General features: G+C 35.4%; 1 protein-coding gene across 1 annotated transcript in view; it reads right to left on the minus strand.

Moving 5' to 3' along the window:
• LOC111046484 (DNA replication factor Cdt1) overlaps positions 1-17229 on the minus strand; it is a 29722-nt gene extending 12493 nt beyond the window's left edge. Inside the window, exons 1-6 of the mRNA XM_039427677.1 lie at positions 16682-17229; positions 15279-15620; positions 6229-6368; positions 5101-5388; positions 2669-2893; positions 286-563 (exon numbers count right to left, since the gene is read on the minus strand). Coding sequence (XP_039283611.1) covers positions 286-563; positions 2669-2893; positions 5101-5388; positions 6229-6368; positions 15279-15620; positions 16682-17074 — 1666 coding nt within the window. The 5' untranslated portion in view covers positions 17075-17229. The remainder of the gene's footprint in view (positions 1-285; positions 564-2668; positions 2894-5100; positions 5389-6228; positions 6369-15278; positions 15621-16681) is intronic.
• Positions 17230-17264: the final 35 nt, after the last annotated feature.

A 17264-nucleotide genomic window follows, 5' to 3' on the forward strand; every position in this document is an offset into this window, starting at 1 on the left:
GTATCACCCACTTATTTATCTGTTCCATCCTCTGTCTGCCCCTATTAGAAAGATATTCTGACAATGCATTTGGCATGATATTTATTATTTTTGAGCTAAGATACCCCAATTGTCTAATTTATATTGTTTTATTGTAAATGTGACTTGTATTGTTTTTATTGACAGTATTTGTATTGACCGAGTGTTGTTTTATTACTGTTATATTGACTGGCCTATATGTCAAATTGTGATATCCTTCTTTTTTGCTTATAAATGAATTTATTTAGTTTGGATCAACCTACTCACCGAGCACATCCCTAGCGGTAGACACTTTAGCGGCGGACGGCGGAAGTGGCAAAGGGGCCGCCTCTATGTCAGGCACGGCGTCGATGTCGAACTCGGGATGCCAGCGCGTGAGCGACTGTCGCGCGACAACCAGCGGCGGGTCCAGGGCGGCCAGAAACGCCTCGTGATGCGTCTTGGTGCGTTCCAGCAGACATGCGTAGAACTGGCGGCGTCGCTCCAACAGCACGTCGGGGCTCATCTGGTGCGCGGCGAGCACTGGTTTTACCACCAATTCATACCTGGAACAATATTAATTGAAAATATCATCTACCAAAATACAAAAAAAAACTATCCTGGCAACTGTCGAAATTAAGTCTCAGCAAAAAGGCTACAAGTCATTTTGAGCAAATCGGCTTTGATTTTGAACTGACTTTTCAATTCATAGATTTGCCATTGATGGGTTGCTGCAATTTCAAGTTAAGAGGATGTGAATTGCTTTCTCCTATTGATATCAACTCCAGGTGGTGCTGTTGATCAAGGTCTCATTTGCTGTTAAATATTGCGGACTCTATAATAAGGCTGGCCACTAACGGTAGGTCATGCATGTTAGTCGTGCATGTACAAACAAGTCGTCATACATTGTTGTGACATAAAGCGAAAGCTTCGAATTTTTTTTTTGAGATTAGTTTTTTGTGTCTTCGATTTTCTTGTTGTTTATTTTTATTCACTGCTTTACTTGAGGTTAAAATATTGTTGTATCATTGACACCCAATTGCACAAAAGTCTGCTGATTTTCAATCCCCATTAAATGCCACGAGTGATTAGAGAAGCCTTCTTTTCAGAAAAACCTTCTGTGATTGGACTTGTGGAATTTAATAATGATTCAAACAGGACTTTCTACAGGGTGATCAAGAAGTCCCTCCGCAGTGAACTATATACTAAAAAAACACTCCATCACTCAAAAACAAGTATTTATAACAATAGCAAGGTTTTAATTTATTGGATTTACGTGTTCATTCATTGCTGTAGAGGGGGCGGGGGAAGTGGGAGTAACTTTTCAAACGTGTTTCTAAACAGAACACAATCTTCAGCTAAAACAGAACGCAGGTACTGCGGAGAGACTTTTTGATTGCCCGGTATATACCGGACCTGCGCCTACAAAAAAATGGACGCCAAAGGTGGTGGTCGGCATTGATATTTTAAACGGGAACTAGAGGAATTAAGATTTCGACAAACTGAGACGCTTTTTAACAGCTGATTAGTGATTTTTTCTCAGTAGGAATTTCTATAAGACCACCACATACGGCGGCCATTTTTTTCTAGGCTCAGGTCCGGTAGTATATAGGGGGTCCTGATTCAAATTTAACAGGCTTTTGTGAAACCGGGTCTATAATTTGTGATTTTCTAGTGGTTTATTTATTGTTATTGATTGTTTATTAAATGTTAGAAGCTGCAAGCTGTCAAACAGCTGTTTTTTTGTTCAAATCCTGTCACTGATGACAAAACTTGCCTGATGGCCATGTATGTGTGTGCATGATAAAATTGCATGTTCTCACATGTTTATCATACATGTTCTACCGTTAGTGGCCAGCCTAAGCAAATCACATATCCTATTATATTTAGCGAGCAATTTCTGTATATATATCTGGCTATTTTTATATCTGGTTATTTATGCTTTACGGATCTCGAAAACTGCTTCAACGATTTTCACGAAATTTGAAACATAGTAGGTTTATGATATAAAGATTCGATTGCACTAGGTCTCATTCTTTGGAAAACTCGCTGAACGACATTAAAAGGATAATTCATCCTTGGAAAACAGATGATAATTTCGTCGTCTCTCGATAACAGAAGATGCATGTGCCTGTGTGGGAGAGAGACAGAATTATTTCCAGTTGTGTAATTATAATCAATCAGCGAGAAATTTTATCTAGCTAGACAATTTTTAATCGATTTGATCAACATAATCTGACGTGTTGACACGACATGATAATCCTCCTAAACTAGAGTATATCATAATTTTCAAAGTTGATCATTATTTGACAATTTCAAGTGATTAGTGAGTGTTATTTTGTTATTCAATTTGGTTTGTATATAATCTAAATTATAATTTTTTTGTTTTCAAATGTTTGAACAGAAAATTGAACCTGAATTCAAGTGTATGGAACATAACCTACTTTCTGGACTATTTATAGTGTATAAATCAAAATTCGGGGAAAAACAGTTTTGGGCTGTGCCTGTTAGTACTTCCCCAATCACTTTAAAGAATTGCGTTCGGTTTATCAAAAGTCAATAAATAAATAAATAACGAGCGAAGCTCGGTGCCCCGATATTAGGAATTGAATTGAATAATATCTGTTATCTAACCTAAGAATTGAAGTGAATTAAAATGATTTTACTATACCTGTCAGGCTGCAGTTTATTGGCACCGACTGAGTGCACTTTCTCGTAGTGGAACGTGTAGAAAGCATCGTTCACCGCCTTGATCTGAGCCAGATGTTTTTCGAACAGGTTGCGACGCAACAATTCCTGCACCGATGTTTTCAGCTTGGTGAATGTGGTGGACTCATGCCGTTTCTCTAGCATTGAAACCACTGTTTCTATTGCGCGGAACACTTCCGCCAGAGATCTGCAATAAACGATTCACATGAATACAACCATGAACATAAACCATTGATTTCAAATTGAATAAAAAGACTAAGAAATCATCAAAAACTCACAGATTTTATTAAAAGTAGAAAGACCGGTTTCGGTTGTTACACCATTGTCAATCTCTGAAAAGGAATTAATTTGTGAACAAAATTATATTGATATTAAATTAGTTGTTACTACTGTCCATGTGTGCAGGCTGCTAAAGTTTGTGAATTTTTTATTTTTACGTGAATAAATTTATTTAATTATTAGTTGATTTGAATAGTGATTGGTATTTTTTTATTGTTTTTTTTCTGGAACTGTACTAAATCTTCTCCATGAATTGACTTCCAAAGATATGTGAGTAATATTCCTTTTGTGTGTGTTTTTGGACTTCTATATTAAGCTTTTAAATTCAAAATTGAAAATGTATGTAGTGTTTTGTTTCAATGTGGAAGTTAGTGAAGAATTGAGAAGTCTCACATAACCTTTATTTGGACAATTTATTTCATGAAAATAGGATAAAAAGAAGTTTTGGTCTGTAGTCTGTTTCTTTGTCCTTAAGTTGATTGTGGATGATGAATAAATTATTAATAAATATTCGTTAGTCTAGTTCATTCACTACCTCCATAAACAAAGCCGTAGTACATTCGTGTGACGACAGCACAGATAAGGCTCCAACACCAATAAAAATTCGATGATTTCAGCTGATCTATATCAGTTAGTATTTTTATTGGTGTAGGAGCCCTACCTGTGCTGACGTCACACGAATGCACTACGGCTTTATTTACGGAGGTAGTGATTCATTCCGAATAGCTGAGAATCAGATGTTGGTGAGAGTTAGCCAATCGGAGAACATTCCGTGACGATAAATGACAGCCGACAATCTGTAAGTATCTTGGCCATTTTTACACCGATTTCTTACCGCTACGATACCCAGAATGTCCTCGGATGGCTGATTGGGTTGGCGTACCAATAATCGGAGGACATTTCGGGTATCGTGTCGGTGAGAATTCAGTGTGATTACACACATTCTGGGTATCATGTCGGCGAGAAATCGGTGTGTGATAACGGCCAAAGCTTTTATAACGGTGAACCTTTTTCTAGATTTTCTCTATGTGACTACCCCATTTTCAAGCTTTAGCCTTCTCCATGACATCTTCATAAAAAAATGAAATTTTATTGTCTCAAATAGTGATAGGTCTAGTTGCTTCCTTCACGTAATATTGTTGTGTTGTCAGCATACACCACCAGCATACTGCACCTTGATTGCGGCGGACCAATTAAGGACTTAAAATCGCTTGGATTAGTCAGGTTTTTTGGATAATTTCATTTTTTTATATCACCCAGCGGATGTCAGGATAACTGGTCATCCGAATAACCGATGCTCTACCTTCTTCTTCTTCTTCTTCTTCTTCTTCTTTATCTAACCCAATGTGCCGTTTTCACAGCGTTGGGTGGTCGCCTCGGATCCATCTTCTCCACTCCTCTCTGTCCATACACTATAACATACTCCTATTGTAACATAAATAAAGAAATCTAATATAATCTAATCCTGTATTGGCGAGGCTTTCTGTTTTCATCCATTCTATCAGGATCATTCTATTCTATGAAGATTCATTCATTCTATACCAGGAGAGTATCCGTTCAATGCTCTATAGTGAGGTCCACAATTATAATGGCAGTGTTTGATTGGCAATGATATTGCTATCCTTGTCTATCATTCAACAAAGCATATAGCACTATCTCTTTCTTGCTTTGCTCTGTTGCCAGTTCATCTTTCAACAATGTAGAATTAATATTAATTGACAGAATATTCCATCTTAATTTTGAAAATTCAGTATGAAATTATTGAAAAATATTATTTATTGATTAATAAAATATAATTGATTATTTTAAACGAGAATGAACAGTTAATATTACATCAATAAACATGTATCAGCTATCGTCTATAGAAGGCATTGATAAGACAAGGATCGGCAACCTTGATCTCCTATCTTTCTCCACTGTCATTATAACGTGGACCTCACTATACGCCATAGTTTTATAATTGAGTTTTATAGTTGAATAACCTAGACACCAACTGTACATTGCAATGTATTTAATGGTGAATTAACAATTTCTATTTCTATACCAATGGCTGACTTAAATCTTCAGAAAACCGACCCAAACTGAAAAACATGTAGCTTAAAACAGGAAGCTCACCTGTACTTGAAGGGTAAAGTAAGCGCACTCTTGCCTTCTGACACGAGCGCCTGATAGCGCTGGAAGGCGGGTGACTTGAGTGGCGATTTGAGCGGACTGACGGGCGGCTGCTGCCGCGGAGACGGAGGCGGAACCGCCTCCAGCAGTTTGCGCGGACTGACGAAGGCGGGAGGGGCGGCAGAGCTGTCCAGGTCCAACCGCCTCCGGCCGCCGCCCGGACTCCCGAACGCTGCTTCGCGCAGTTTCGCCGGCGACATGCCCATCTTGATTGGCGTCTTCTTCGACGGACTGCAAACAAATTTCAAATTTGAATATATCACACAAATCACATAAAAACTGGTATCAACATTTGAGATTTGGATAAGATTCACATAAGATGAAAGGTTTTACAGTTGACCAGCTGCTGGAATATTATGATAATTAATGCGAATATTCAATGAAAGCTATCAAATCAAATATTTTTTACTGTCGTTAACAATTACATGTATAGTCGTCAACAAATTAAAACATAGATCATGGTCAGTCATCAAGGTTCTATGTTAATAGAACCATAGAGAAAAGATAGCAAGAGTAGGTGGTATAGCTATATTATGTTCCGAATTTCAAGTCGATTGTTTGTTAACTCACGACAATTACTGTGGACTACTGTCTATTATTACTGTTTTGTTACGGCGCAATACGAGGGACTACCAGCGTCACATAGCTTCACGAACATGAACTACTAGGACTATCGGATTGAGTCAACAGTGAAATTTGGTACTTAAACGCCCTGTACCATGGGATATCGTCTTATGCTATTTTTTCTCTAGGATAGAACTAATGACTTTTGCTACTGCAAATATTGACCGAAGAAATAAATAGCAGAAGGAAATTTGATGAGTGAAACTCTTCGATTGGTTGATTCTTAATACGTAAGCCTAATCAGCTAATCGGGGAGAGCTTCCTGTCCTGTCGTTACGTGCCGTGCTGTCGAGGAATCGGTAAGTGTGAAAACGGTGGTCGAGGTATAGAGAAGGACAGTGAATTGATATCTCTCACAACTATGATAAGCCCTATGTAATATACCAGATATCTAAATAACTACAGATATATCTTACATCTCTTACAACTAATATATCAAATGCATACCTGGGAATAGAAGTTTCAAAAGTTATCATGTCGAATCTATCAAGCTGAACTTTCTTTTCTTTTTGAATTTTATCCAACTTAGCATATCCATCACGCAATTTCGCTTGCAATTTCGTTAGGTCCTTAATTCTTGAGCTTTTCTGGAAATAGAAAACACACTGTGTGAAAACTCAATTTTTTATTAAAATATAATTGAACAAAATTGTAGGATTTATTAATCTATTTCTCAATGAAAATTGACTGCAATCCAATATCCAATACATTGGCTAATGAGCATTTCTAGATTGATGGTGGAGCTCTCAACTCAGGAATAAAGAGTCCCACACAAAAGGAGCTTTGCTTGCTAGGCTCCTATCCATGTGTAAATGTATTTTACATGAAAAATCTAGGTTGTTGTCAAAATATCACTTATTCATTTTAAAGATCACAAACATGATTGAACACCAATGGTGTCATCTTCAGTGTATTTTGCTGTTCATTATGTAAAAAAGATTAATGGAAGAATTATAGAAAAGCTTTATTCGCTAATTTAATGGCTTTAACGTCGAGCGCTTAGCTCTAGGAACAAACTAATTCCGCTAGGTCGCTCCAGCTGTACTATTCACTTGCTGCCCGAGCATAGCAGGCGTAAAACCGTGCTTTAAAGGTACACATACCAGCGGCTATTATTGTGTCTATAAAAGAAGTTTAGGCATCAACTTTATTCATCAAGAACAGCGCTACAAGTTGCTATGAATTTGAAGTCTATAGAACGAACATTGAATGTGAAAAAGAGTTTAAAATGCATACAAATTTAATTTTATTTCAGATTTTCAAAAACAAAGTTGACGTGCATATTTTTCTGACCAGTAGTTTTTGAAGGGTATGTGAACCATCTGCCTCGAAAAAGTGACTTTTGAAGCCCTATTGTAAGCTAACTGAAGCTGATAAAAATATTTCAATTGCATAGATTATGTCCTGAGAACCTGTCCAATAGATTAGAAAAAGGAAAAAGAATTTTTTGAAAAAAAATATTGAATGCACAACCTTAATTGTAGCGTGTTGAAGCTGTCCTTCAGATATAACTTATTTGAATCAAATGAAAGTTTACTTTACAGTAAACAGTAATAGAATTGATGAACTAGTAGTACGTGTTTTACTCAAATCTGAAAGTCTAGTTAAAGAGAAAACTGCCAATAACAATTACTCATTAGAAAAATAAAGCAGAAGATAGTTTCATTGAGAAAATACGATATTAAGAAAAAATAGACTTCTTCTTCTTGTTTGGCTTTACAACCCAGTAAGAGTCACAGCCTCGCTCAATCTTCTCCTCCAAGCAACTCTGTTCAATCCTTGCACTCCAACCTTTGCGCATTCAATAAGAAGACTAAGAAATTGTCAAAAACCACAGATTTATTGAAAGCTAGAAAGGCCGGTTTCGGTTGTTAAACCATTGTCAATCTCTGATAAAAGCCGCATCCTGGTCAACCACATCCATCCATCTTGTCCTAGGTCGCCCACTCTTCCTCATTCCATATATTTTCCCATTCATCGCCATCTTGGGTGGGTAGGTGTCATCTGCTCGTATCAGGTGTACTGCCACCACCCTCTACATAGAAAGCCTGTTCACTGGTTTGTGACGTCACCGAGAGTAGTCTTCCATTCTCAGATTCCCAACCAGTCTGTAGCACTTGCACCTAAAGCCTGGTCCACAGGCAACGATATATAGCACCAATCTGATCGGTACTGACTATATTGGAGCGTATGGACGATGTCGAATTTATTGCAACGATTATTGGTGCAATCAAATTGTTACGATCATATCCTTTCGTGTGGACCAGGCTTAACGATCTCTGAATCGTTCCTCTGTTATCTCTGCTGATTGAATATACTGACTTATCAATTTACTGTCCTGATCTGGATGTTATTTATGTAATACATTTGTTTTATATTGAAAATGAGTACATAAGATTTTTACATTGTAAGGTGCATTTTTTTTAAATAAATATCCTTTGTCTGTCTTTTATTAATTCTCACATACTGTTGAATAGGTAAGTTACAACTAATCTAGCAGAGAGCACAACTAAGAACTATGTCTTCCGCTCTTGAAACTCATAGCTATAACGAAATAATCACTAAATAATTTGAGAAGACAATAATAGAATATACTTACACTCATTTTCATAATTCATTGACATCATCAGGATACCTTCTACAGCTGCATAGTTTTCTATAATAATTACAGTACATAATTGAAACAAGAGTCAGGAACTGTTTATTTATTTCAATGTACTTATTATTTATTTACATTCGTTAACCTTGTCTCTTGCCTTTGTGGCCTACTGACAAGAAAATATTTCATTATTATTAATAGAAGTAACTTACACTTGTAAGTTTGATTTGTAGTCTCCTGTACTTTGCAAAAAATAGGTAAATATACTTCATATATAATCTCATCAGTGTTCTAAATACTGTATTCATAGACGCTACTTAATGCTTATTTGACAGAAATGGGTCTTCAATATACCGTATATGCTTTTCGAGTTACTCTTGAGTAAAGTAAGTCTCAAGTAGCATTAATAATAACGGGCATAAATACTTCCCATTATGACTCAAGTTTTTCTTCTCTGATAGGAGAAAGAAATTTGATTTTGGAAGCAAAAATATCAGTTGATAAATGATAAAACAATATTATAATACATAAAAGTTCTTTAATGTTTGTTGATTGAATGAATGTATATAAATAAGAAATCATTCAAATAATAAGAAATTATACAAGTTCTTCAATGTTTGTTGATTGAATGCATATAAATAAGGAATCATTTGAATAATAAGAAATTATACAAGTTCTTTAATGTTTGTTGATTGAATGAATGCATATAAATAATAACTCATTTAAATAATAAGAAATTATACAAGTTCTTCAATGTTTGTTGATTGAATGCATATAAATAAGGAATCATTTAAATAATAAGAAATTATACAAGTTCTTTAATGTTTGTTGATTGAATGCATATAAATAAGAAATCATTTAAATAATAAGAAATTATACATACTGTACAGTGTACATAAATATGGTATATTCAACCATTACTGTATCCTATTCCAAACCTATCTACAACTTTTATATCTACAACAGTTTTTATAGTCATGGAACCTATCCTATTTTGAACCTGCATCTACAACTCGTAATTTAAATGATTTTCAAACAGCACATATTTTATTACACATGTGATCCAAATTCCAATAAAAACGAATCTGTAATTTTCCAATCTTAATTAATCAATAATCCAATTGATAATAATCTAAATAATCAATATTTTTTACCGAAAATTAAATGTTAAAAAAAATATTTCATAGTCATAGAACCTATCCTATTTTAAACCTTTATCTACAACTCGTAATTTGAATAATTTTCAAACAACACATATTTTATTATTATATACATGTGATCCCAATTCTTCCAATGTTTAAAAGTAGCCTAATGATCAGTTTCAATTAATCAGCGTTTGCAACTTCCTGCGTGATTGCTTTGAAATTCTCTGACCATTTTCCTTTTTACAATAGTTTTTCAAAAAAATATTTACAGCAACACCTACCATACTTTTTGTAATAGCACAGCTTGAATGACCATTCATGCAGACACTGTCAAACAAAGTACATTCTTTGTCATTAATTGCTTGGACAGATTTTGTGCATGCCACAGCTTTTTGATTGTCACACATTAAAAAATCAGATTCAAAAGTCGACAGCAATTTACTTACAACAATATAAGTGTATGAAATTACATCTATCACACATTGGGATGGATATTTCAAGCCTCCACAGTCTTGTCTGTCAATTAACATGAAGTGCTCATTAGTAGGCAACTCCCTATCAATCAGTAATTCCTCTTTGCATTCAATGCAATTGATTTTTCTCAAAATTACATGAGCACAATACCCTGCAATGTAAGTGAGAGAGGGTAAAAAATCTGTAATGGATTCCAAGTCATTCTGGTTGACTTCTACCTCACCACTAAAATTTGAATGTGTTTCATCATGATCTGCAATAGAAACTGCAGTCTGACCTACATCAATTCGACCCTGGGCAGTTGAATATAATTTAAGTGGTACCACACTCTGGATTCTTATTTTTTTCTCAGTTTCAAATAATTGAGTAACTGAAATGTGGTACTGTGATCCAGCTAATTGCCTGTATTTGCTGAAACGTTCTTCAAGGGCATCAGTTTGCAGCTTTCCAGTCAAAAAATATTGCATCCCTAACTCATCTTGACAGTACCTCGCAAACTCTATCACTGCATAGCTAGTATGCCTTAAAGCTAGGAATGTTTCTCTGGTAAAAAATCCAGAGGAAAGATTCCTTGTCTTCCAAGCATCAAGCCAATCTAAAAACTTATACAAAAAGTCAATTTTGAAATCATTGCTAACCATTGGATCCATGAATGGATTCAGCTTGCGTAGCCCCTTGTACATTGACTTGACATTCATAATATTGAACCAATTCACCATAATTTTTATAAATTCAGCAGTGGAGTGTGCATGCCTCAAATCAAAATTTGGTGCTGGCAACTTCTAAACCTGCTGCTACTGCTAGGTTAAAAAACTTGCAGTACCAACTTCACACTTTGTCTCTCTAGATTGGTGGGACACAATGCTTTGAGAGTGAGAGGATAGGCATACTTTGCCACAGAGGTACTATCAATGTCATACATTTTTCGCAAAGTAGTGAATGAAGCTATATTCTCTTCTGGCTCCCCACTACCAGGAAATGCTGGGTAAACCATATCAAGTTCATTATTTTTTTGGTTAATCCAATTGTTGCGCACTGATTTAATTATATGGACTGAATCTAAAATGTAAAACAGGGGTCGCTGATGGTCACAAGGGTGTTTGAAAACAATTTTTAGTTGCTTGTCATTTGATAACATACTCACACAATTTCTATTTATAGCATTGTTGTCAGATGCAATACAAACCACTCTGTAACCTATATTCTCAAGGCCTTCAATGATCTGAAGCAACACACTGTGCAGTTGAGCTGCTGTTATTTTTTTAACAGGGAGTACATGAATCACATCTCTGAATGCTGATCTTATACTTTGCAACATGAAAACAACTGCTGAACTGGCAGCTGATTCAGCATTGAAAGAAGTACCTAATATGTTGCCTCCTTTGTAGTCCAAGTATGGACGAAGGTGAATTTCATCCATCATTAAAACTACATTTTTGTCATTATCACTCAAGTGATTAAACTTTTGTTGAGCATACGACAGAAACCTTTGTCCTTGGAGTTTTTCATTTTTCGGATCAAGTTCAAATTTGCTGCACAACCTTCTTAATGTACTTGAATGTGGTAGTCTCATATAACCACTATTTCTCAAAAACTTGTAGGCATGTCCAGATATTGTGAACAGTAGACAACATAAAACCATCAATGAAGAGCTGAATTTGTTTGCATATTTAGACACATTTATCAATTCACATTGATGGATTATGAATCCCACTACATCTCTTTCACTTTCATCTACTTTTTCATGAACTAACTTCAAATTTTCCTTGGCAGAATCCAAATAATGTGCCATAGAAAGTTCTGACAGTTCAAACTTATCACATTCATCCAATATGGATAACAATTTATTCAAGTCACTTATATCTCTAGGAAAAACTCCTGAGTCCAGCAATTTAATCTCATTGCTCCTTTCATACAATGATACTTGCAGGTTGCTATTAATCACAATTGAAAAATGTATGAATGGGGCTGGATTTTCAGAAACTTTGAAAATACATATAGAATTAGAGTTCAAATGTATGAATGACCATTTTTGAGGAATTTCTACGTTTTTTAAAAGTGATAATAACTCACTCAGATTTGTAAAACAAAATTTCTCCTGGTACTCCCTCTCAGAAGCCAAACTTGCTTCTATAGCTGCTTCAAGTTGAGAAGACTCCAGTCGAATCTTCTTCTCTGCTGGTGCCTCACGAGATTTTTCATATTTGTTCAAATATGATGGGCAACCGGGAAGCACAGAAGGTACTGCACCACATTTAAGTCTGGGAAATTTCAGTGGAGCTATGAGTTTCTGTCCAGACTTCTCATCATATAACTCAGTTTGCCAGAGGACCTCATCTTGTTTGAAATGGAGATGACAAACCTGAAACAAATTAAATCAGTTCAGATGAGTTCAAAATCATTCATGACAAGGAAAAAACACTTCTAGAGAAAGGGTTCAAAAAGTTGTTTTTTTTTTTAATTTCATTATAAAACAGAGTAATGCAGCTCATAATAAAATGTCAGTACCTTGTATCACAGATAAGGTGCCGGTACCTACTAAAGCTTTAGTTATTAGCTAGTCTCTGCTTGTATGCATAACTCAATCTTATTGAAAAAATAACAGCAAAAACTCTGATCTTCTAGTGGTTTTCCCCACCTGCAGCACTGATTTCTCATTCAAAATGAGTAAGCTAATGCTAATCATAGCATTACAGTGGCTTCAGGTGAATTGAGTTTTCTCCACTCCTTATCAATTATATAAACTGTATCAAACTATATCTATTATGAAAACAGCAAAAACTATATCAATTAAGTTGGTTCTCAGTTGAATAATGTCTTGGATGCAGGAAGTAGCCCAGAGGTCTATGCTGTTTAGTTATTTATCTTACATAACTCATTGTTATTTCAAAGTAGATTACTATAAAATATAAATAATTTAATACAGTAGCCTACAGAATGTGAGAGTATCAAACTGTGTTACAAGTTTTGATTGACTCATCTTAGCCTACTCTGTTTAAACCTACCTACATAACCTATAATGATCGGTAACCACAACTTATTACTAATACTAGTAGTGAATCTTCTGTAGCTACTAGCTACTTTATTGAAAAGATATAGATACATACATAGAAATATAATAATTACTTACTCTTGAAGTTTGTGAGGGTATAAAAGCATCACGGTGTATAGAAGAAATCCACTTCTGCTTCAAAACTTCATCAGAAGGAAACTTGAAAACGTTAACTTTTGGCCCATTATCATAATTACCTCTACAGTTTGGTACGCAGCACCGAAACGGCATATTTTAAAAAGAAAAATAATGATTATTAAACAGTTAAAAAAATTCGTAAACACTTATATGTACTCGGGTAGTTCTAAGAGCCGATGGTAAACAATCCATCCACATTCAACATCCAAAGACTACCATGTCCGCCATGACACTGACGTCACAAACCAGTGAACAGGCTTTCTATGTAGAGGGTGGTGGTACTGCCCATCTTAGACTGCGCATTCTCATCACTGTGACTATATCAGCTTGTTGGTACAACTCTTCACTGAGCTCCTGTGTCAGACTCCTGCTTCTTCAACACCTTCAAAGATCCTCCTCAGGATCTTCCTTTCAAAGACACCCAACATTTTCTCTTCAAGAAAAATAGACTAGTGAAATTAATTTCCAACCGTCAGTATTAACGATTATCAAACATCAATGCTTCCCCCATTTACCAATACTGACAGTTGAAAGTAGACCTCACTATACTGTATTCTCAGGAAAAAGTGCATTAGCCACCCTTTCAATGAATCTAGCTAATTAATGATGATGAAGAATAAAAATAAAGATGAAAGAATGCCACGCTGAGCAGCAACAGTTAGGCTAGCTTCACACACATTCGGTTTCATTCGGTTCGGTTCGTTGCCGAAAACGAATGACTTTCATACATATCAGGTTCTAATATTCGTACGGTTTTAATTTGGGTTTTTTATTCTCAAACACAGTTGCGTTTGGATTTTCACAATAAATTCATGCTGGTATTAAAATATAACCACAGTATACATACAGTATGGAAACTCGGCTAGTACCCTGGCGCAAAAATCCGCCATCTTGTTAGGAAGTTCCGCATTGTAATAGTATTGATGGGAGGTTCTGATCACTTTACTGATATCCGGATCAATTGATCTCGTTCACTGCCGCAAGCCAATCAGAAGACCAGGATTGGAACTTCATAATCACGTGACGTGTCTAGTATTTGTGCCATGTAAAAAGCATTGGTTGGATAGGCGTTTGATCGACAGTTTCCATTCTGTGATATAACAGCTGGTGTTCAAATAGTAATAATTATGTGATATCTTGGACTACACAATTTTCAAGTTAATTCAAAATTGTGAACTCTTTGAATAGTTTCTTTTCGATTATGTTAGTTTTGGACGTTCAGAATGATTATTTTTTAAAATTGGAAACTTATTTCTTGTTTTGACACAAGGTACATAACCTTCATCTCTTCTCTCCATTAAGGAAATCATGTAATTTTGCTTCGAAAAAATTTCTCTTTGAGTTTTAATTTATCTTCATATTTTTTTAACAAAATATCCTTGAGGAAAAATGCTCCAGTGAACTAACTGGAATGAATTGACCATATGATTTTGACATAGAACATTTTGAAACACATAGTCACAATATAAATTATATTTAACACCATATAATATGAGGTTAAATGATATGAATAAAAACCAAAACGGAGCGTGTGTGAAAGACTTTGTTTTTGTTTCCGGTTTCCTAGCAACGAATTCGAATATGATGAAACCTATTCATGTGGAGGGGGCGTTCGGTGCTAAGCGGTTGCTATTCGGAACCGAATTGCCGTTTCACACTTATCGGAATTTGCCGAAAACGAACAGAAAGCAAACCGAGCCGAACCGAACCAAATGTGTGTAAAAGTATCCCCTCGCTAGAAACGAATTTGAACCTGATGGAATTTATTAGTGTCAAGTGGGCGTTCGGTTTTATGCGGTTTCTATTCGGTACCGGATTACCGTTTCACACTTATCGGATTTGGCCGAAAACGAACAGAAAGCAAAACGAACCGAACCGAATGTGTGTATAACTAGCCTTAGGCTGTGCGTACACAGAGAGCGGCCAGGTGTCCCGAGTTCCAGCGGTCTTGGAAGGATTAAGATATAGTCTTAGCCTCCTTAGTCCGCTTTGACAGCTCCCTGTGTGCACACACCTTACTAGGAAAAGTTACAGCTATTTTTAGATGAGCTTGAAAACTAGAATGTAAGCAATATACATAAATTATTACCTTGAGAGCTGTAGCACTGGGAGTTTTAGATCCTTCAACCACTGGAACAGATTTCGCCACTGGAGCATTTTCTTTGGAACCAGAAGATTTGTCACCATCAACAGATTTTTCATCACCAACTGAAGATGTTTCAACAACCGAACTTTCAACTTGAACGATTTCTGTCGGTGGCTCTGCTACTTCAACTGTTAAATTTTCCTCCACAATTTGTTCGACCGGATTTTCTTTCACGTCAGTAGTTTCTGCGGTACATGTTACAAATTCAGACTTTTCCAATGACAACAATTTAAGTGGTTCTTCTTCTTTGGGAGCTATTTTCATTTCATCATTTTTTATTGGAACCTGCAGAAGAGGAAAATGATTGATTATTAATTTATTTCAATTGTCTCTTACCATACATGCCAAGATTGAAATATAACCAAGACAAATATGCATGGAAATTTTTAACATGTCAAGCTGCAAAGTATTTTCATGACATAAATTGTGACAGATACTTCAAGAACAATTTGTCGTATTATTCTCTGTAGACTGTAGGCTTTACATTTGCTGTAAGATATTAATAAAGGTTTAAACTTTATCAAGTGCAAGAAAAAGCTGAAGAAAACCATTATTATTATAAGTCCCTCAATTATCCTACTTTACTGGAAATATCATATTTCAATTAAATATGTAATTCAACATTATGAAATGTATTTAAAAAACGCTACTTGCATTAGGTGCAGTCTTATTGACAGATCATAATTAGGCTAGCAGTGTCAATCAATTTGAATCTTCTTGCCCTTTTAGTGGATCATTAGAAAAAAATCATAACTATCTTCATTTGTTTAAATGTTTAATTTCTAACCAGATTTACAAAATAATCTACAGTATGAGAATAAATAGACTGAGGATTGATTGTAGGATAAGAGCATTAGATATGTGAGCCTACATAGATGCCTTTATTTTTGCATTTTAAAACCTTAGAAGTGGACGAAGTTAAGGCAACTAGAGCCCCTTTTACAACTTGACCCACAATATGTAGGCTACGGTACTTCAAGTTTGTGTACAGACTTACATTTATTTTCAACATCAAACCTATACATATTTTTAGTCAAAAATGAAATACTAAAACTGTAAATAGTTTGAAAAGAAAATGTATTAGGTAACGATAAATATTGTAAACAAGTATACAAGATATAACTTAGGTTGCAAGCTACAAGTAATCTTTGGTTCAAAACTTTTGTTCAGGTTAAAGTTCAAGAAGTCAAATTGTATACTTGACCATGGACACCTCAAATGTATACCATACTAGCTTTACATTAATATGAGGAATTTGTCATTCAAGAATAAAATATAATATCTAAAAACAGTCAAGTTAAACAAACTATCACAGAGGAAATACAAAAATACTTTTGAGTACTGACCTCATTCTTGGAGTTTTCACTTGTCTCTTTGGTTTTCAATGTTGAAGAAGTTGAATTAGATTTTCCATTCAGCACTCCAAATGTTTTTCTGATGTCTGATTGCGGAGAACTGCTAATCTTCTTGTCAAATAGAACACGCTTCAATATTTTTTTCTTGGTGACATTTGCTTCACTCGCTGGCACCACACTGTTTGGATAGATGAGTCTTCGGCGAGCAGATGGATTTTTTGCTGAATTTCGCCTTTCGTCACTAATTTTTCTTACTGACACGTCGCCTTCATCATTTTCCAGAATCATCACTTTTTTACTAGGCTGTGAACTTCTTTTGGCATCGTCGATAGCTGGACGTTTGCGAGTTGCGAAAAACTCAGTTATTGACGATTGCACAGACATTTCTAAACTGCGAAACTAAATTTAAGCTATTTAAAATCTATAAAACAGTCAGAATAGTCAGCACACGTTGAAAAATATTGAAATATATTCCCCTAAACTGCGATTATTTGGACACCATTCTCAGAAGCATCAATGGAGAAAGCAGAAAGATGAAAGTTCAAAGCATTGAGTTTTGAGGTTAGGTTTGTTT

The sequence above is a fragment of the Nilaparvata lugens genome, chromosome 5, assembly GCF_014356525.2.
Source record: "Nilaparvata lugens isolate BPH chromosome 5, ASM1435652v1, whole genome shotgun sequence".
Taxonomy (NCBI): Eukaryota; Metazoa; Arthropoda; class Insecta; order Hemiptera; family Delphacidae; genus Nilaparvata; species Nilaparvata lugens.